Raw genomic sequence first — 23,348 nt, 5'->3', positions numbered from 1 at the left:
AAAAAATAGCTCCTGCCGTGAACGAAGATACAGTTTGACGGTCTCCGGGTAAAAGGTAACAAGTCACATTTTGGTGATTTTTAGTCAACAAGTCACTTAAACTCTTAAGTAAACTTAGAATATGTAATGCATTTTTAATCATTGCCAACTATGTTGGTAAATAAAAGAATAATGCAAGAACAATTTAAGTATTTAAATTCAATTTTTATCTAAGAGTTTTTTTGTTTCTCCTGCCAAAAGAGAATTCCTGACTTGTTACCTTTTACCCGGAGACCGTCCAATTTCTCTCCACCCCTGTGCCATCCTCTCAGCCGCCTCCTTTCGCTTTACAAGTCCAAGGTCGTCATAGTTGCCCAACCTCAGAGGCTTCGAGCGGCAGCGGCGGCGTGTTGGCCCCTGTCAAGTAGACTTTGTGCGCAGCTCCCGCGAGCCACTCGGCTGCTGCCTCTCCAGGGGAAAGGACTCCGCGCGTGACGTCACGGCAGGGAACCTCCCTTCTTCCCCCCCTTTCCCCGCGCCGGGGACCCAAAACCTGCTGACTCGCGGGAACTTCCATAATATGATCTGGAGAACACCTTTCCCCCCCTCCCCCACTCTACATTACCCCTCGGACGGACAAGACACGTTGGAGCGGAGAGGAGGCGAGTAAGTTCACGGTCACGTAGCACGTGTTGTGTGACTCGTCTCGAATTGGACAGTGGTACCAGTTTCTCCAACTGTCACTTGCAAAGAAACACACGATCTTTGCTTACGGACACTCACCAAAAGTTGTTTACAAGCCCTGTGGACAGAACAACTGAGGCAGAAGTATACGTAAATAGAAAAAAAAAATTCTGTACAATCACAAAAGATTCATTTGGAAACCAGTTGCCAAGAAACAGTTTATAATACTACAAAAAAAAAAAGGTTCATAGAATATGGCTTTGATTATTTTTGCACTTATGAAATGCGTGTTTTTTCCCCCAAGATAATACTGAGTATTTATTACGAAAATTGACGGATAATTTTATATTTTAATTGAAATTTCACTCAGCATACAATATATATATTTTTAGACCACTTAAAAGATAATCGAATATTCAATAATCAGACTTAATTTTTTTGTGTCGTACTTATTAATGTGCGCCTTTAATACGGGAAAGATATTAAGGGAACATATTTACAAATAACTTTAACTATTGGAGGTACTGGGACAACTCAAATCATAAATTCCCGGGCAAGAATCCGAACCCAGTATTTCTGCGAACATTGTTTTGTCGTGATACGGTTGTTTTCATGCAAATGTACAATTTTACAAATATCTGTCATCTTCGTAAATATTTATGATCCATTTACAAAACTGGATATATTTATGACGCTCAGCATTATTTTAAACAATCCTACGTTATTTTAATTTCGTGTCCGAGTTTCGTATTATAAGTTTATTTGCAACACGAGAACACATCAATTTTCTCGTTGCCGAGATAAGATGATGCACATCTCTGGCGACTACTGAAAGACTCACTCACGTGTTTTTTTTTAAGTTGTGTTCAGTTACGAACAAGTATGTTATTACACGGGTGTTTTGACAGGCATGAATCAAGGAACTGATGTATTTCACAATTAATCAACTTTTTTTTCCCCTTTAAATCTGTATCTGTGATTGCGAGTAGTCAAATATATCTCAGCTAAAATTTAATACATAGACATGACTGCAACTGACAACATCTCATGAGAAAGTCTCTGTTGAATACGTTTTCTTCTGCCAACTAAAGTGGGAAAAATTTCACGAGCTTACGATAAGATATTGGTAATTACAAGAACATTTAACGGTTTCGTATTTAAAACTAATATGTACACAAAAGTTTATTTAATTAGCCATTAATTTGTCGGCTATTAGTTTTCAAAATGTATCATCAATTCAGAGTAAAGTAAAATAGCTCTAAGACAATTTTCTTGAATACGATACATTATATCGAAACTAAAAATACATTCACAAACTAGTAATTAAAACAGAAATCAATTATTATCTCTTTCACTTGTGATTTTTAAAAAAGTAATTTCTTCTATCATAGAACCATAAAAATCATTGCTAATAATTAAATTAATATTATTTACTTTAAATCATTTGACAGAAAGTTCGATGATTAAAAATATTATTTAATTGGATGTATTATTCTTCGGCACATATGTTCTCGAGGTATTGCGATAAAATAAATGTCAGTAAGATATCCTCACTTCAGAATCTTAAAAAAAAACTTCAAAGGTTTTTCTGAACTTGGTAACAAACGAGATCCATTTAACTAACAGAAAAATTCAGCTAAACACTAAAACATTTCAACGAATTTTTGAAAAGAAAAATGCAAAAGGTCATGACAAACACAGGTATCAAAATAGCCAAAAATAAATCAATGTATTAGTTTCGGTTAGTAGAATTACAAACTGTCACTTTATTTTTTGTAATATGTAAAAAAAAGTACATTCTGTGTGTGCCCAGCAGAAAAACGTGAAATTTTTTAAACTTTTTTTTTACAAAAATCAAATAAGCAAAATAAGCGAAGAAACTCGTGCACAAACATTTCTTCTGTTCACGATGCAAGTCCTGCTGGGAAAGCAATCACCCAGCACTAGAGGGTTTCTAGCCGGCATCAAGGGTCAAAGCTAGGTCAAGACGAAAGCTAAGTGAATTGACCGATCGATAGTAAACTCGTCCACTCCTTCGCGCGCTAGCAGAGACTGGGGAGTCTTGGTACCAGAAACTCAGTACCGTACAGCTCATTCAAGATCATTTAATGCAATCGAGGTTAATGATCTTGTATTTTTTTTTTTTTTTTTTTTTTAGAAAAAAATTTGTTGGGAAAGATTTGACATTTTGTTTTCAAGCTCTTCTATTTTTGAAATTTGTTTTACTTTTGTCACTGGTATTGAGCACTGAGAGTAAATGATATAAAATTATTGCAAATGTGGCTAATATCAGACTTGATGTATCAAAGCAGAAACAGTGTTATCAAAATAAACCAACATCACTTTATAGGTAAAACTCCAAATAAAATTATTTTACTGATTTCGTGATTTGAATTTATTTTGAGTACCTTTTTATATTTCGTCGCTGTCTTATTTTTATAATATTACTATACTATTGATGTTATTTAAATAATCAATATACAGTCTTAAAGGGTCAATTTCCTTTAAAAAAAACATTTTTGGTTGTTACAGTAATATGACTGCATTTTAAATAAAAACTTTAAATTTTTACTTTTAATAACAATTTTTACTTTTTAAATAAACTAAAAAAAATAATACACTAAAAACTAAGTAAATTTTTGTAAATAATTATTTAAATATTTGAATGAAAAGATAAATTAAGGGTCAATTAATTGAATTTTATACTTTAAAAGTCAACATAAGAATATAAGTAAATTTGTTTTAAATTAGTGTTTTGCCTCATATTTCTGAGTTACGCTTTGTCTTCACTTCAATATATGTGTAGCTTATTCGGTTTTATCACTATTCACCCATATATCACCCAAGCACTTTTAAACATATACTTAAAATTATTCTATGCACCTATACCATATCCTGCCGCTAAATGCTGAAATAAAATGCAGCCATAAGTATACCTGGTAATTATCAGTCTGTTAACGGTGAAATATCTTAAGATTGTCTTTTTTTTTTAATGTCTCCGCCACGCAGCAAATACTTGATCGTCTTTTGTATATAATCTACACGTAGACAACAGCTCCACCTCACTGCTCCGATATCCTGTTTGCGCATGCCCGATGTTCTGCGACTTTCTGGGCTATGTTGCCACCTATTTGTTTGCACGCATCGTGCCACAGGTGTGACGTGGGTATTACAAAAAAAACACCCGCAACATTTATTCGAAAATTTCAAAGCACAATCGGTAAAGAAATTTTTCAAAGATTCAAGATTTTTTTTTTTTAACGTTCGAACATTTAGTACGCTTTCCATTTACGCAACGAGTTAGATGATGGGCGAAAACCACAAAAAAAAATTTGGGGGAAGCATGATGATTTGGGGTACCACACGCTTAAACAAACAATCCGCGCTGGCGTTCGGCGTCGCGACGCCGTGCCCCGGGTGGGGGGGGGGGTGGGGGGTCATCCGCCGCCATCTTGCCCCCCACCCCTGCGGGCTACGGGAGCCTTTCTGGAACCTCGTCACGACCTGGAGATCCGTGTGCGTGACGGGCGGGACTTCATCCCTCCCCACCAGACTCCAGGTCCCTCTCCGCCGAACCCAATTTTCCTTTTCGAAACACAGCCGGGCCACACAAGTCCTCGGAAACTTCACCCCCCTTCCCCTCTCCCTCCCCTCGCCCACCCGACAGTATTAGTACGTGAAAAACGGAGTAAAAAAATATTTTCGGAGAGGAGCGAAAAAAAAAAATCAGGTTCGCAATTTTTTCATTCCTATGCAGTAACAGTATTCAAGCGTTTCTTTAAATAATAATAATTTTAAAAGTTTGCGTAAAGAACCACGGGTAAGACTGGACTAATGTTAACGTACCGTGTTTATTTTGTACACCGTCTCTAAAAAAAAAAAAAAAATTACTTGCTTGCAAACATACTGAATTGCACAAAAATACCCCAAACAATTTTTTTGTAATAATACTGATTTAATTAACTTGCAATGTAACAGCAACCTCTGGTAAAAAAATTTTTTTCCAAAGAGTTGTAAGATGAATGAGTATTAATTTTTTTACTGCCACTATAAAAATGGGTGCGTGTACTTAATTGACGTGTTAAAAAACTAACTTTAATTTTGCATCAAAATAGTTAATAGCGATAATAATATACTATTTGGAGTGATATTATAAACACAGTTGGGAAAGTATAACTTCAATCAAATTAAAAAAATTAAATAAATACTTAGTATTCAATATTTATATAAACACATGTATAAAAATAATTATTAAATTTAGTAAAATAATCGACATTAATTTTAATTAATGACGAAAATCCATAAATATGCTGAATGTTGATTTAGATTTATTTACTTAATTATTTATTTTATAATAATAAAATTAAATTAAAAATAAGGATACATAACCTCGCTTGTATAAATAACTAATATTCACAATAAATAAATGTTTTTAATGATATGGACCAGAATTCAATATCAAAAACTGAAGTATAAGATTTAAAAAATCATACATTATTCTTATATGTGTGTAGTAGCCTTTTTTCATCCTGTGAAAAATTCGTTGCACGGTTCCCGGGTATTGTAAAAAAAAAAAAAATATCACTCTCATCATTTCTATATAACGGGCCTTAAAAAAGTATAACTTCAAAAATGTGAATAAAATTGTCGGGAAAACACAAATTCTGTACCGTGAAGAGCTTCAATGTTTTCGCATTATCGGAGTTAAAAACGTTTCGCAAAAATTTATGGAAAATAAGGATGTCACCGCCAAAACCGTATATTAGTCTTTGGAGGAGGGAAGGGGGGCAATTTAGACCATGATTCTCATATGTTTTAATTTTTTTTTTCATGTTGAACCTGCAGCCGAGGTTTTTCGTTCCAATTCTGGCTCATTCTGTATTGGCCGCGCATCCCTCCCCCCGTTCCACCCGGAAAGCCGATCACACGTAAGGCCCTACACACGATCAGTTCGAATAGTCAGTTCGGCCTTATCAGTCGGAACTTAACAGACGGAACTGTCGTGAGTGTATGTTAGTGTGTGTGTGTGTAAGGACGGTGGAGTTTTCAGTCGGAACTGATGTACTGACGAACTGATTTCTTCCCATCAAATCGGACTGTGGGGCTCGAGAGCACTCAGTCCGAAGTGCCGTGTGTGGGAACATCGTCTCGCCAGTTCAAACTGTCAGAACAAACTGTCAGTCCATCAGACCGTCAGCTGAGTGTCGCGGCAGGCATAGGTATTTGTTTATACTGTTTGGTTGCTCTGATGATGGTTAAAATTCGAAGTTTCTTCCATATTATGCGGTGAAACGATACAGCCAACGGCCACCACAAATACTGGTCGTGTGTGGGGAATGGTTCAGTTTGGCAGTTTGGACTGTTTGATCCGAACTGAGCACCTGGACTGATCGTGTGTGCAGAGGGTCTCAATTCGATGAAACCGTCAGTTTGGGCTGAGAATTCCTAACTGGGAGCTGGAATGATCGTGAGTGGGGAAGGCTTCAGTTCAGATTGTTCGGTCTGAACTGAGCAGCTGGACTGATTGTGTGTGCAGAGGGCCTCAATTCAATCCAAACCGTCAGTTCGGGCTGAGCAGTCTGAACTGGGAGCTGCACTTATCGTGTGTGGGGGCCTTATGCCAGCGAGACGAGAGACTGCCCGTCAGAGGACTTAAAGACAACTAAGCACCTGCAGGCCCACGAGGTAGTCTTGGACCATGGCGACTTCTATCGGAGCTATTTTTAAGGGACTCTTTTTGTATCCCGCTGATATTAAAATTCATGTTGACAAGGCCTACAGAAAAAAGATCTGATGAACATCGTGTGTAATGTTATAACTGCAAAAACGATGAAACCCACAGCGTGTGTCAGCTGTCGTTGTGTTCGGGGAGAAAACGTTTCAATAGTAATGAAGTAATGAACGGTAAATGATCCAGGACACTGACCATAACAACAGAGAGCGACGATCATCATACGGCTGTGCACGTGACAACCTTCCAGAAAGACTGGACATGAATCTGGTATATAAGGCGGCTTGCCAACTCAGTGGAGGATATTTGGCTGTCTGTAACTACGGGGAGACTATGTCAGTCTGTTATGTGAATATATTGGAACAATACAGTCGAGTGCTTCAACTACTCCAACTTTGTCGTGACAATAAAGTCTTAACCTCAGATTCCACTCCCCAGTAATCTGGCGAGGGTGTAATAATTTGGTGTTGGTCAACTGAGACAACGATCATGCAACACCCAGAAGTTGATAGTTGCATGTGTACAGTAGTAAAAAAAGCTATGCTGAATAATAAATACTCTCACCAAATAACTTATGTCTCGTTCCTGGTACCCAAATCATCCCACATTATCACACAGCTTACTGACGACAGAAGAAAACTATTTCCTTTCCCAAGAAAATGAAGTTAACAATTTGTAAACGAAAAATAAAAGCTTTACATTTCCAAAAAAAAAAAAAAAAAAAAAAAAAAATATTTCGTCAATCAGCAAGCTATTTGGCACAAGAGTTGAAAGCACCAAAATTCATTTAACGGAATATCGGGCTAACTAGTGGGGGAACACGGTAAAAAAGAAGACAATTCAATTCGTGCGAAGGTAGGCACAGTTTCATTTTAAACGAAAATTTCAGGTCGGAATTTAATTAATTCACTTTCCCGCTTTGTGCGTTCGCCTGAGTGCTTCAATAGGTACCTACTCAGCAGACACGCATTTGGGCGCGGGAAATTTCCTGTGCAAGCGCAAAAATATTCTCGCTATGGGGTGTTTATGCCCACCCCCTTCTCTTTCTCTCTCTCCTACGTCTTCCCAGAAAGAATTTAAAACAAAATTTTTACTTAAGGCACAGATTCACTGCCAACGTTAGGTTATTGCATTTTCGTGCCTTTTGTATTTTATCTTGGACCATTTCTATAGTTTGTGCCACAATATGAGCATTGCATTTTGTGTTTTAGGTAGATTACGAAGTATGACTATCTATTGTAGCCATTACCATGTGTGACTTCCGCAAAATTTTTACATAGGTTTTTGTTTCATGATCCATAGACCCGAAAACCATTGTAAACTCAAAATTGTATATACACCTGCGGAAAATGAAATCCTAACACCAAGAAGACATTAGTTTAGAAGAATGCAATTAAGGCTAAGCATGTCTCGGTAACATATTTATTTGATTAAAATTTCCAGGTCACGGGTTAAAGTTTGCGCGAGAAGACAGGTGACATGGTGGAACATTTATAACCGCTGTAGTCGCCACGATTTTGAATGCAAGCATGCGAACATGCATGTGGTACAGGTGCCTTATGTCGTTTCATGCTACCAGACAGTTCCTCAGCAGAGCTGCAATGGCTTAACGTGCTGGACTTACGGCATGGACTCCCATTGGGGCTGAATATCCACCAGCACGGACTCCCTAGAACCACCAGGGGGGTGGATGCGCCATTTCGTTGCGACTTGGAGGTGTTTGAAGAGGAGAGGCTGAGGCGACCCATCCCAGCATCATTGCCACCCACCCTTTCCCTTAAACCATTCGGCTGCCTGTGGTTGACTCAAAGGAATTCCCATCCTAGGAGTATCACAAGAGTCTTTCACATCTTGGGACTTTCCAGATAACCCAAATCCGGCCGAGGTTCATCCAACCTCTACTAGCACCGGAGCTGTGTCATCGCTCACTGTGTCCGTCCTTCAGCGGGGAGGGACCCCCCCCTCCCCCCTCTGCACGTGCTCTACGCGACCAGTCACCGACTGCCAGTGCGAGTCTTCACCATGCGACCCTGGTTCGGCAGAGGGAACCTCAGCGGGGAATCCCAGTTTTACAAGGATCGACCCTGCACTACTGCCTGGATTTTTCCACGCACGTGCGGGTTTGTACAGTCTGTTAGCCCGCAAGCAAGTGCGGGTAACTGCTTGAGGTCCGGGGCACAAAGAGAAGCAGAAGCTTCGGAGACTGGTCCCGTGTGGCCAGTCCTTTTGGATACTCCACCTGCTCCAGGATCCCTGAGCGAACAGCGTTCTTTCTTTCGTGCCGTGACACCCGACAGTTCGAAAAAACACAAGGAACCAAAACAGCCTCGAGAATAGATACTAAGCCAGGAGTTCGAAAGGAGAAGGGTGAAAATTTCATTTCCCCTCACAATAGCCCACACTGCCAATCAGTGATATATCATGTGAACCGGTGAAAAAGAGGTTACTACAACTTTAATCTATCACCAGTGTTGACAGGAAGATAATAATGGATCAGCCCGTTCTAGGCTGACGGAGACTATTTTTTTTATAGCTATGATAAAAAGAAAGCGTTCCAATTTTTCAGTTTCCATTATGTACTTCACTGGGGATATATTGATCGACGCATAATCGCTTTATCTTTCGGGTCAAAAACGATGCATGTACAATGATCGAAGTATAATTATTTGACTCATAAATTAATGCTTCACACAGTTCAAAGGCAAGCGAAACCGATGAAAAAAAAGAGAGCTAAGGGCGACAACAGCACGCGCACCACAGGTTTCGTCGCCTTTATGGCACCACACAGTTTTGCGGTTGCGACGAAAGAAACCACGGTTAAACTTTAATTATTTTTTGTAAATGGAACAGAAATATTAATGTAAACTTACAGATATTTGTAAATTTGTAAATTTGTACAGTTACATGAAAACAACTATGTATATAACTACAAAATGGTGTTAACATTAATACTGGGTTCGGATTCTTACCCGGGCATTTATTCTTTGTGTTGTCCCATTAGCTCCAATAGTTAAAGTTATTAGTAACCCGTTCCTTGAATAGCTCTTCAGAATTAACTGTGCATATTAATAAGCATGGTAAAACAAAATAATGTAAAGTTGTTTAGTATTTATTAACTTCTCAGTGGTTTAAAAAATTATGCTTCAATGAAACATCAAATAAAATGTAAAATTATGCGCCAATTTTCGTAGGAAATACTCAGTATTATCTCGAAGAACGTATTTCACAAGTGCATAAATAACCATAGCCATGTGTTGTACAAATTTACAATATCATTCTTGTAGTACTACTAACCATTTTTTGGCAATTGGTTTAAAAAAGGAATCTTTTGCAAAAGTACATAAAAACATTTTCTGTTTAGATATCCATGATTGCAAAGATGCTCGAATGCGGTAAGTGAATATTAAGTAGATTTATCATGATATTTTCAAGTAATTACAGTTAATTTTCCTAAAGACATAACAAATGTGATTGGGAAGATAGAGAAATTACAACTAAATATATTTATGCCTGTGAAATACGTAATATTCATTCATAACCTGATTTGACCTTGAGTCTACCTCATAATCAGTAGAGAAATGGGCTAAAATTCGTGAATTGCACTGAAATAGGGTTTTAGATGTTACGTTCATTTAATTTAGATTCCGACAGCTTTCATGTTATATAATTTTTTTTTCAAATTAAAACCGTATTGTTTAATGCGAAGAGAAAAACATGAGCGTTTAGGAAACACACGGAAAAATGTACTGCAGAATTAGTATTCTAAATGTTTTTTTTCCCCGCGGTTTTTATTTAGCTGTTCAAAACTTAGAAACAAAAAAAACCTTTCTTATAATATTTATACAGCAATATTCCTCTCTTCGAAAAGCACAAAATTATTTCTTGATAGCTATACTTTAAAAATATTATGAATAGTGCCAAAAAGAATTCAACATGTAATAACCCATTTCAACGAATAGCTCTCTCTCCATACACGCCGATATCTTCAAGTAACAACTAACGGAGAAGACATTGATCTTTCTAGTTAAGCCAACGTAGAACTATTTATCCCCAGCATTTAGTAACTTCTCAATGTCTGGGGAGGGGGTCGGGTGGGAGTATAACTGACAATATCTTATATATAAAATTCTCGTGTCACAGTTTTCGTTGCCATACTCCTCCGAAACGGCTTGACCGATTTTGATGAAATTTTTTGTGCTTATCCGGTATCTATGAGAATCGGCCAACATCTATTTTTCATCCCCCTAAATGTTAGGGGTAGTCCACCCCTAAATTTTTTTTTTATTTCCAGTTTTTGGTAGGAAATCACCATGGCAACGGCTGTTGCTTTGTTGATGCTTCATTCGTCTCTATGGCAACGGCTATTTCATTGTTAGTGCAGTCCTCATCACCGTTGAAATTTTGCAAGTACTTTAAATATCAAAAATTGCCCTTTTTTTTCAAGTATATATATTTTACAGACTTGAAACTTCACAGTAATGTTCCTTATGTTACGCAGGATGACATTTTCCGAAAATTAGATCACATAGCATAGGTGGTTAAAACCAGGCAACAGTGGGTACTTTGTCTGCATGAGAACAGTATTTTGCATTGTTCATGCCTTCTGCGTCTCCATGGCAACGGGCATCGCGCGGCAGTGGCGTATCCACAACGAGGGGCATGTATTATGAGCGGCGCAAGAGTGATCTGCCTGTAGACTGCCGTAGCGAAGTACGGGTACATCAGTTTTATGTTGCGTGCACGAGTACATCCATCGGTACATTATACAGCATTGTAATAAATTTTCACGGAATTTTTTATTATTTACCATTACTGTAAATGGGAGATGTGGCATAATTCTTTTTCCATTAGTATAGCCGTGCAAAGCCGGGTCGGGCAGCTAGTATATATATATATATATATAACTTATATATTTATCGCGAAGGCTAGTCATTGATGACATCACTTATCGCATCGTTGACGTAAACGTCAACAGATCAGACATACGAAACACCATACTTACAGAAAGGGGAGAAAAAAAAGGGCAAGCACTATAAGGAAAATTCTCGCAGACACTGAAAAAAAAAAACGAAGCTGGTTTTATTTCGAGCGTTTACCACTGGAATCAACGTCAATCAGAAAGCTCAGAAAGGTCAAGTCGGCGGTAAAAACCGCGTGGAGTTAATCGACGGGGGGAAAGGGTATCGAAAGTACGAGCTTGTTGAAGCGACGATGTTGGAGTCAGGGTGTCCACAAGGAAAAAAAATATTTCGTACCGACTTAGGCGAGAAAAAAGTACTAGATTTGAAAAAAAAAAAAAAAAATTAGGTACTAAATTATAATTTTTTTATGGTTTTAACAATTTATTTAACAAGTTATTATGGCATTGCAATGCTTGAACTTAAATATCACACCACACACACACATAAATGCCATAGTTAATAAAAAATAATTACGCTTAATAATAAAACATATTGGAGTTACTGTAATATTATTATATAAAAGGGGAAAAAAAGGTACTAGATCTGAGTGTAAAAGTACTAGACCACTAAAAAAAACTTATAAAAGTACTAGATCTAGTACGAAAGTACTAACTGTGGACACCCTGGTTGGAGTTTCACCCGATCGGGTCACGCGCGATCGCACACGATGGGATATAGCGGTCGAGGGAGAAGGGGGGGGAGGGAACGGGCTAGTCAGAGGCTCCGCAACTCGCGACGTCGCGTCGGGACGCCCCGCTCTCGGCGAGGCGGCGCCCTCGTCTCCATGGCAACCAGCTAGCTCTCCTCCCCAACCCCCCCCCCCCCCCCAACCTTCTTCGGGGCCCCGAGGGCCCGGGCGAGACCAGGGCGTAGGACGTCCGGCGCCGTTCGCGGCTGCGTGAAAGGGCACTCAACCCTTGGCCACGGCTTTCCGCAAGGGTAAGGGGGGGGGGGGGAGGCGCCACTTCCGTGGATGATGGATGTAGTTACCCTTTTTCTGGCAGGTCACCAGCGAACAAAAAAAAAATCTCAGCTTTCGACGTATTAATCATGCAGCAAAAGATAGCGGGGTTCCGATTCTAACTGCCCTTCTCTCCGGCATAGTTGAAACACACGTGAACGCCCGATCGATAACCAACTTGGTTCGGAGCCCACTAGAATATTGGAGTGACGTGAAAACCCAACATTTACAGTGTAATTTAATGTATTCAATCCTACACGATACAGATCACGATCATGCTGGATTAGTGATTTTGTTCCGGACTATCGAAAGTCAATATTAAAAAAAATGTGAGCGAGTTTTCAGTGCTCGCCAGTATGTAACATCTAACTTCGGTAACGAGCAGATTCATTGATCCTCATGTTGAAAGTTAACTTAAAATATGAAACTCGGACACGAAATTTAACGTAGAATTCTTTTAAAATAATTACGAGCGTGATTGTTATACGTAAATTTTGTTTTAACTACATTTCTTGAAGCAAATTACACGTAGTTTTCACACCCACCGCAGATTTTCGCTGCCGGAGCAGCTATGTCGACTATCGAATCATTCCATTTGCAGAGCGAAAAGTTAAACTATACAATGAAACATCTCCGATAAAAGCGGAAAAATAAAACCTTGAAAAAATGCTTTGGACCGGATTTTTGTCAAGGGATTTTATTAAAATACTGTCTATCATGTTAAAATAAATTTAAAAGTCAATACTATAAAGTTTTATTTTGGTTTTGTGAACTCTGGTTTGCGCCATCCGCCACAGATGGCAGCACCGTGGTTACTCACTTCCGTTCCGTGCGTCTTCCGTTCTGTTCACGAAATCACTCCTACCAAATGCCGTGTACCGAGGTCTAAGATGTCTGCACGTAAAAAAACGGGGAAACGCTGTACTGAGATGAAAAATCGAAAGGTATCGATAAACGTGCGAAATGAAAACGCCGGCAGCACAGTGATGCGACCTCGCGGCCAACGACAACAGTAGGGAGGAATCCACGCGAAATGTTCTAAAAGCGAGTAGCTCGTTTTGTGACGGATTGCTGAATGTGCCGAAAGTTATGTGGGATAAAAAAATTGACACTGATGCATTCCTGAAAAATAAAAAATAAAAAATAAAAAATGCCTGCCGGGAAGCCTAAGATTCATTGAGCACCGATCCAGTCCGAAAATATCCGAAGTTCGCCGCTCGGGAAGAAAAAAAAAAACGATTTGCAAGTATTCTAAATTTTTCTCAGTTTCAGAGAATTTTAAACGTCGCCGACATGACACAACGAAACTGTATTTGGCTTTCGATATGGATGCCACGTTGAAACGATCAGAACAGATGACCAGTTACAGATGTTTAAATTTGTCATGCTAGCTTGTTTACAAATTTAATCATTTGACCGAACGTTTTATCCAACAAAAATCATCAAAACAACTGTGTAAGCCACATTGTTTGTACTAACAACGTTGTTCTACTAAACTGTAATATGAAATAATCATCATGGTGCCAACTGTTAATTAAAGTAAGAACATAGATTTCCATCCCATGCAGAATAAAAGATACAAGGTTATCCCATTTCTAACTCACTTTACAAAATGCTGTTTGTTACAATTTTGTTCGGGTAAATTATTAAATTATAATTCGATTTGATGCATAAATTTTAAAAAAAATCCCTTTCGGCACAGTCTACAGGCGTAGGTAGAATTAGAAGTACCAATTTCTTCTGGAAATATTTTTGAAACTTCTATAAACCTTCCCAATTTCTACCCCTTTGGACAAATATCGCCCATTAAAGAACTCGACCGTGATTTTCCACTACTTAATTTTATGTATTATTTTGGAGTGATTTGAGAAAAATTTGCGACAGTTATCGTGTCCACAAAACTGTGATGTATATAAATTTTGATTTGACGATGGATCTTGTCGTATTTGGACCTTCAAACGAAAAACTATATAATAATTTTCCGAAAGTCGCACCATAGTAACGGCTACAATAAGTAGTAGTTATTGAAATCTACCTTAAAACCTTAAAAGAGAAATATTAAACAATAAAAAAAAGTGATATGAGATATTATAGCCTCAAAACTGTACCATTTGCTTTCGCCATGAATCACGATTTTAACAGTTCTATTGGCTGATCAGCCGTTCATTGTTGGCTGCAAACATTCTCTACTGCACAGCTAGTAGAGATCACGGTCGCAAACATCCTGAGCTGTCCCTAAGTGGCTAAGTGTGGCTTTTGTGAAGGCCAATGACATTTTAAGGAGACATTAAAAGATAATATGTATAGGGTTGAAGATAGTCTTCATTTAAAATATTAGCTACTCTAATTTTCTAACTGAAGTACTCCTATAATCCTCTCAAACATTTTCCGACAAAATTACACTCTTAATTAGAATCAGTGTTTTAAATTAGTGAAATAAAAGAAATCTGAAAACCATGTTAACAAGCTATTGGATTACCAGCGAATTAGTGAACTTCACACGAAATCCGTTCTGAAGGTAATAAAACGCAATGCACAAGTACAAAAGGTAGAAATCCACAGATTAAGATAGTCAGCATTTTAAAAAGAATTACGATACAATTTCATTGTTTTGTAACTGTTTCACTTGTTTTTTGCCAGATTTTGAGAGAACTTGCATTTTTTTTATGTAACGACGGGCGAAAAAAAAATTAGCGATCGTGTACATGACATACGAAGATTGTACGGTTTCGAGGTTATGATTTCTCATTCTTTGTCTATCCGAGTTTGAAAACAGTCAGTGGTTATTATTTATCTATTAAGACATTTTTTAAATTAATGCGTTAAATTGAATTATAAAATAATTATTTACCCGAACAAATTTGTAACCAACAACTATTTTTTAATGAGTTATAGAGGGGATAACCTTGAATCTTTTATCCTGCATGCAATGGAAAACTCTGTCATTGTTTGAATTAAAACTTGGCACCATGGTAAAGATTTCAAATTACTGTTACGTAGAACAACGTTGTTAATACAAGCAATATGGTTGACTCTTTTGTGATATTATTTATTCGATAAATCGTTGTTCAGGTAAACGATTACATTTGTAAACAAACTAGCGTGTTAACATTCAAACAACATCTGATTTTGACGATTCTGGCGGCAAATCGTAAGCCAACGATATTCTCGTGCACAGAATACAAAAATCGGTCTATATAATATGCAATTTTTAGTATGCAGGCTGGCATGACTTTTACCACCAGAACTTCGAGCCAGCCCTTTTCGCAATAATTGCCAACTTACTGATTTTATAATTACATACAGTGACTTTTTTACGTGACACCGTCTAATAAATCGATGAACGCCGTCTGCACGCACGAAAAAGTGTCCCGTTACGCTGTATCCCGTTACGCTAATAAATTGACTAAAAATTATGGTGATTCATATAATTGATGATAGATATGTGATTACAGTTTATTTATATGAAAACTTGTTCATAATTATATTTAAACTTTATAGCTAAACTCCAGTTTTTAAAATTAATTAGAAGTCAAGTGAAGTGAAGTGAAAAGTTAATGTGGTTTCATTGCTTATTACAACAACAATTTCGGCAATAAAGGTTAATTATTCTTGCATTTAAAAAATCTGATTACTAGTAAAATTTCAAGTATTTATTCTTTTATTATTAAAAGTATGCAATCATTTCATCAATGTTTTGTTATGACGTTGTCACGTTATACTATCGTCCGTAAACCGACTTTACAGACAAACAATTTTTTTTACTAGTCTATAGTTCTATATAATTATTGTATAGCGGGACTGTAAGTTTGTTTGCAGAAAATCAACTAAAAAATTTCCAGACTAGTTATGCAAATTATATTTCACTGTTATGAAATAATATAATTTATGTTGAACGAAGAACATAAGAATACATAAATTTGTTCGTTACCGAGGTTAGATGTTACTGCACGTACTGCACGTGTTAATGACACACGAAACTACAGTAAACTCGTGGAATAACATCATATCAGTTTTAAGAAGACTGCACGTATCCGCTCTACCACTCTGGTTCTGGGGTACAGCGCCTGCCTTGTGACTTGTAGGACCCGGGTTCACGCCCCGGCTCCTCCAAGGCGGATTGCCCAGACAAAATGGTGGCATTTTCTATGGTAGGAATACAATCCCTTGTAACAAGTCAGGCTACCAAAGAAACGGTGGGTGGAACAGAAAAAAACCTTCCAGGTGGCTTCCAAATGGGGAGCCCGTTTCTTTTCTTGGGCTCCCCATGCGGTGGCCATTCCGGGGGTTTCTCCGGGGGAACGGAGTTTTGAAAAAAATATTTTTTAAAAAATTTATTTAGCAATTTATTTAATAAACGATTTGAATGGTTTAGTTACAAATATTTGTTTCTTTGAAAGATGTGAGTTTACAATATTTACATACTTTAGGATATTAGGCCTACTTATAAACTCTTGTTTCTTTAATATTTAAAAAAAAATGTTGGCAGAGGGTTAGAGCAGCGATGTGCGGGAAACATATCTGCATTCAGCAATTCATGAAAAATGGGTTCTTCAACGTGTTGGTTTCAGGTTTTTTTTAATGCAGTATGTGATTCACATGCAAATGTCCCGGTAAATGTGTAAGAACAAAATTGTAACTCGGGGAAAGCGGACCGACCCGTATCGCGTCCTGCCAACGTGAAATGATAACCAAAAGAATCAGAATGAACAAACGAACACTGGTATTTGTGACATTTACTAAAATAGGAAACATAAGTTCATCAAACCCGAGTCAGATGTACGAATAATTCACTTTCGTAAATCTTCATTTTTTTTCCTGTTGCAAAAGAAAAGAGCGGTTAGATTAGGCGTGTTACAAATAAAATTCTCGCAAAAATTTAATCTAAGTAGTGATCGTTAAATGACTGATTGTTAAGGTTGGGCCTGCAAAATTTAAAATACTCAAAAATAGTGAAAATGTATGAAATCTCGCAAACTGTTTTTGCATATTCCGACCGCGAAGCTGTACGAGCGAGCGGAGACCTTCGGGTATTTCGGGACTGATCGGGGGTCAATGAAACAAACGTAGGCTTTCGTTCACGCTGTTGAACTAACTAAACGATACGAAACCGGCGGTACTCAACCATATTCAATATTATAATTTCTTATTTTTTTCTCCCAAAAGATTACATTTTTAACTCATGTAAATTTTACTTGGCTACGTCACATTTTAAAAAAAGTGTGTAACGCGCAACTTTGACAAAATGATTTATCAAGAAATTTATGGCGAGAAAAAAAACAGGTATAACGTATTTTTCACCCAGTGATGCTGAAATACATGGCGAGCGAAATTCCAGAGTATAAAATAATACAATGGGATATAACAATCAGAAAACAGAATTTCTTTTGCTGTGTTGTGATGTATTCACACCACGAAAAGGCGAGAGAGGAAACACATCAATGTTTCGTGCGGGGCGGTGGCAGAACTACAAGTCTTGCTGAAATAAGGCAAGGGAAAAAATAGGCGATGTTTGATGGAGTGAGATAGGAGGGGGGAAAGAAGGGAAAGGGTGAATTCGTGGTTTCTTCCACGTCCTTGTATTTCCGATCGAACCCAATTTCTCCAACCCCTTTTTTGTTCGGGGCTTCTGTTTACTCGACATTTCTCCCCGGCCAATGGATTTACGACGACTCTCGTTTGTTTGCGGGGCTTCTTTCAACTCTCTTCCCCCCACCCCTCCACACCCTCCGTCCCGTCGCACCATCCATCACGCCAGCGATCTTTCTCGGGGCACCTCGGACGTAACCACACGTCCGCTTCGGCGTTACAGGAAACGCGACCAGACTTCGAGACCGCTGAACAACTGTAGATCAAGATCTCAAGCTGGACTGAATATGATCCGCCGCACCCGTCCGTCCGTCGATCACGTGACCATGCAACCACTCAGATGGCCTGAAAAAACTCCACCCATTGGTGAAAACCTTAACAAGCTTTGACTTTCTACGGACGTACGCAATAAAATTATAACCTAAATAAATCCGGATAAATTTCTTTATATGGTGAAATTCAAACAATGATACCTTATTGCTAGAGACCTGCAAAATTCACGGATTCATTGACCTCTAGGATAGACTCCACAGTCCTTTAAATACTCGCGGAAATGAGACCTGTTCATTGGCTACTGACGCGTGAGACGTCTCAACTAGGCTGTCCGTAATTCGGCACTTTCTTGGTTTAGTGTTTCCCATTGGCTTACAGTTCCCAGGATAAAATGTGGGCCAATCGCAGAAGCGGTACGAAGGTATAGTTGTTTTGATGCTAGCCTATCGCGAAATGAATCCGCGAATTCTGCATGTCTCTACTTATTGCTTGTTCTGCTGTTGATCTGGAGGATCCTGGGCGAATTAGAGACCCTCGATCAGAGGAGTACCGAATAAACAGGTTAAACCACTTTAAACGCCTCACAAAATCAGCAGTAGGACCATGCACATTTCGCGAAAAGATTCCGAGACTAGCTGAAAGTTAAAACACTGTAGCATCATCTGTGTTTCTTGATTGGGTGACTTTCTTTTCAGGTACATGTCTACCATTAGAAAAAAACCAATCACAATCATTCAGTGCGGAAGCTAACGCGTCCTGAGCGGCTCGGTCAAACAAGGCAACGACTTCTCTCGCAGACGGTCGCCAATCACAAGAAAGAAACTGCTGTTGCGGATATACCCGTGTTGCGGTCTAACAGGCGTTCGGATTTTTTCTTTCCGCGAAAAAAAATGTCTGCCCCAAGTCAGAAGTCAATGAACACGTGACGTTTGCCCAAGTATGCAGAAGGTCGTGGAGTCTATCCTGGAGGCCACTGAAAACGCAAATTTTTTTTTCCAGTCCCTACAAATAGAAAATAACAAAACCTTCCATGAAAATGGCAAGCGGGTCCGCTAAGCCTTCAGCATAACTGACTGTCCTTGGGAGCAACCCTGCATGCAGGTACCACGGATGCCCCAAATTAGGAACTCTGCATCGTCGACGAGCCGGGCCGCTTCTCTGCCGGGTGGACAGTCGTTATCGACCGCCTCAAGGCAGCGCACGCATTATCGCACGGGTCACGGGTGGAAGAAAGAGAGGCCAGTCGACCTGCGCACCACGTGGAATCGATACATCGAATGTTTACTCCACAGGCCATTACACTTTTAAAAAGCCGCCGCCAAAACGTTTGAACAACTGTCCGTACGAATTGTACGAAGCTCCGCTGAAGAATAATCTGATGTGTAACCTTTTTTGGTAATCATGCTTTGAAACTTATTTATCTTACCGTAGAAATTAATTAAATTCATTCATTATGTACTCTAATAAACAACTAACCTCTTTAGTTGTTGTGAATCATAATATCTTAAAACATTTAACTTAAGTTCGTAAAATGACGGCAAATGATTCGTCAGAAATCATCAAGTTTTGTACAACGGTTCAAAAATGGTAAACTAAAACAATGCAAAATTTGTACGAATTAATAATAAATAATTATATGATTTTAGGAATGTATACTTTTTATGATTCAGCAAACCCCAAGCAGGATCAGGAACAAATATATATTCGCCCAGAGAAATACGTCCCAAAATGTAACCAAATTTAAATCTTTGATTCGGGAAATGAGTTATTCTGAAAAAAAATACTTTTCATGGAAAATAATTCATATATCGTTTAAGTTTTCTTTTAATTTTATGTATTTAGTTGCCTCTGTAAATAACAGTTTGCCATTTACTTTTTTAATAGGCTAAGTTAAAAAAAACCGACAGTTTCTGGATAGACTCAAACAGTTCCAAGCTTTGTTAAAAGCTTCTCAAGTTATATGTAAGATGGTATATAATAGGCCTAAGCACTGTTTCGTTTCAGCGCACCGAACAGGAAAAAAAAAACCAGAAACTGCACAATTTGCCTCTTTTCAACAATCGAGTAGCGACATTGCAAGAATTAAAATAACAAAGTATTTTAGCAGTATATTCACAAAACATTTTAATGTTGCAAAATAATATTTGGCGAAAGGTAATTTTACGTGTAAAAAGCAAGCTAATCCCCGCCGTTAAAACCGAGGTTAGCCGCAAATCACTGTAAAGCGTTGCACTGGAAGCTTCGGGGAAGCTTTCAAGCTCTCTCGTCTTCATTTGATGCGCCACAGCCAAGTTTAATTAAAAGTAAGTGCAATAAACTAGATGGTGCCCCAGGTGACGGAAGGTGAAAAAAAAAAAAAAGAAGATATTCTGTAGACTGCGAAGAAAGGCGAGATTTCATCTAGCCGAAGGACAGATGGGATTGTGATTACAGTGTTTCGTAAAAGAGTGCGTCCTGCGTGTATTTTTCGAAGGATTTGCGAAAGTACCCACCAAGTAAGAGGCGTTGTGCAACAGATATGGAATACTGAATAAAAACAGCATTTTCTTGCCGCGTATCCATTTTGGTAAGCGAATTTCACTACCAGAAAGAAAAAGAAATAGTATGCTTTTATCCATTCTGTTGCAAGAAAACGGTGTATTACATCATACAATCGTCGGGCAAATGGAAACATGCTTACCTATATCGCTAATGTAGTAAGTTTTGTAACACGCATTATGTTTCAGAGCATATAAAATAAAGAATTTAACAATAACCTTGGATTAATTCCAAAACATTTCCCAAAGAGTTGTATACTGATAAAGAGTCTTAAGAGTGTAAGCTTCCTATGTAAATATATAGAAAATCAATAGTCATTTAAAAAATAGCCATTAATAAACTTACAAATAATGAATCTGAGGTATGCTATTTCCAATCAATAAATCTATATAAGTAGAAACGATTATGCGATTTAAAATATTTCATTAACAGATTTTTTTGAAAACGGCGAGATTATAGCGAGACCAAATTAACGTTACATATTAAAGGGCATGCAAAGCTTCATAAAAAAAATATCATTAAAAATAATTCACTATTTTTAAATTTTAACACCATAAATCGTTTCGCATCTACAGCATAGTGTCCTTTACCACACTACCTGATCGCGAGTTGAATACATCCAACCGGGAGGCAGACATAAAGCAAACCCCAAAGGGGATTATATCTCAGTTGGGTTGGGGGGGGGGGGATGCCAGATACGGGTGAAAATCTATAGAATTCGCAGAGAGGGGGGTGATGTGTCCCGAAAGTTTTGCGTGTGGGTTTTAACCGACACAAGTCATCTATGGGGATAGGGCGCTTGTACGTTGTATACTGTTAGTCTATATGCACACAACATGCAGAAAACTTAGAAAAAATATATACAGAAAATTTAGAAAACTTAAAAAAAATATAAATACAGAAAATTTTCCACAGAACATAGTTTTGACGTTAACATTTACTAACCCAGTTTCACAGTCTAAATTATCCAAGCGCAAGCGGGCCCCCTCAGTGATGGGCCACTCTGCCCCCCCCCCCCCCCCCGTGGACTGCCAGGGGAGCTCGGCCCCCCCCCCCCCCTGGAATGAAAAATCCCCTCACTAATGACTTGTGTCGGTTAACCCCCGCGCGAACAACCTTTGGGCAGTAGAATCTGAGCACCCCTCTCTCCCCACAGCATACACATCATACGTGAGAGGTTAAAAAGATGAATATGTAGGGTTAAATAATTAATAGTTTTTTTTTTTTAGTTTTTAAAGTTATACTGTGAAGTTTACACAAGTTTTTTTGTTGTAAATTATGGTTTTTGCTCTTATTTATCATTTTTTTTAAAATTTGTATTGTGGACTTATTTCTCTGTAAGAAATGAGACTACCATTTAAGAGCACATATTGAAAAAAAAATTGCTTGATTATACTTTTTTTTCCCGTAGTTTAAGTGTGAGCCAACCACACATAAACACGCACACCAACACATGGTGTTACACTAAATGAATATCTGTTGGAAATATATTTGGGACAGAACAACAAATGCAAAGTAACAACCCTAAAAAAAAAAAAAAAGTTAATGAAGAAAACGGCGAGAGAGACCTAGGCCTAAGGAAATAACGGGGGCGACGAAATGCATTTCTCCGGCCGGCGCCTTTAGGGCCAGGAGATGGAGACAGGTCCTTACTTGCGAGAAGGACAGCTGGAACTCCTCCGGGCTGAGCGACCGGCGGTCCTGCAGGTTCATGAGCGCGTGTGTGAGCGGCAGGAAGGAGCCGGACACCCGGCCGCCCTGCGACAAAAGACACGGCGACGTCAACACACCTTGGGTCGCCTCTGCCTTTGGAAACCACTTTGTGGTACTCATGGGCGTCGCAAGAATATATTTTTTGGGGGGGGGGGGGGGAACTTCAATTGATTTAGTTATTGAGGAATATCCATCCCCTGGAAAAGTAAACGGGGGGGGGGGGGGGGGGGTCCGGGGGTCCTCCCCCGGGAAAAATTGGGGCTTGAAGGTGTAAAAAGGTGGTGTTTAGGGATTTTTCTTTCCTAAATTTTCTAATTATAGTTGGTTGCAATATATAATTTATTTTATTATAAAAAATATTTTCAGAGAAAAACATTGTAAAAACACAGTTAACATATCTGCTGGTGCTTTTATCCACACAAAATCATTAATTTAAACATCAGGAGAAACTACGAAACTAAATCTTTTATTGGAGGGGACGAAATTTAAGACTTTTATTATTGGGGGGGGGGGACGTGTCCCTCCCGTCCCCCCCGGTTGCGACACCCATGGCAGTACTTCAAGGAAGATGCTGAAAATATAAAATACTGATTTAATTATTCGCAGGCTTTTCACGGCCATTTGCCTGAAGTAGCTTGGCTTCTGCGTTTGTTAGCCGTGTCCTCGGCGATAAATAATTCACCGACGTTTCGGTCGACATTGCAGTCGCCGTCATCAGGGAGCAGTTAGCTACTGAGGTTGAACTGCTCCCTGATGAGATGATGACGACTGCAATGTCGACCGAAACGTCGGTGAATTTATCGCCAAGGACACGGCCAAAAATTTTCACACATTAATTGATGTTTCATTCAAGCATAAATGTGCTTTATTAATGTGTGCAGTTAATCCTGGAAAACTATTCAGGAAACGGTTTACAAAT

The 23,348-nt window shown here is 38.5% G+C and overlaps 1 protein-coding gene across 1 annotated transcript in view; it reads right to left on the bottom strand.

Annotated features, from left to right (window-relative positions):
- The window catches only part of LOC134543279 (disks large 1 tumor suppressor protein), a 719,411-nt gene that overhangs the window by 522,749 nt on the left and 173,314 nt on the right, over positions 1 to 23,348 (bottom strand). Inside the window, exon 3 of the mRNA XM_063388189.1 lies at positions 22,370 to 22,474. Coding sequence (XP_063244259.1) covers positions 22,370 to 22,474 — 105 coding nt within the window. The remainder of the gene's footprint in view (positions 1 to 22,369; positions 22,475 to 23,348) is intronic.

The sequence above is a fragment of the Bacillus rossius genome (assembly GCF_032445375.1).
Source record: "Bacillus rossius redtenbacheri isolate Brsri chromosome 9 unlocalized genomic scaffold, Brsri_v3 Brsri_v3_scf9_2, whole genome shotgun sequence".
In the NCBI taxonomy this organism is placed as follows: Eukaryota; Metazoa; Arthropoda; class Insecta; order Phasmatodea; family Bacillidae; genus Bacillus; species Bacillus rossius.
Note: the sequence above shows the minus strand (reverse complement) of the source record. Positions and strands in the feature narration are given on the sequence as shown.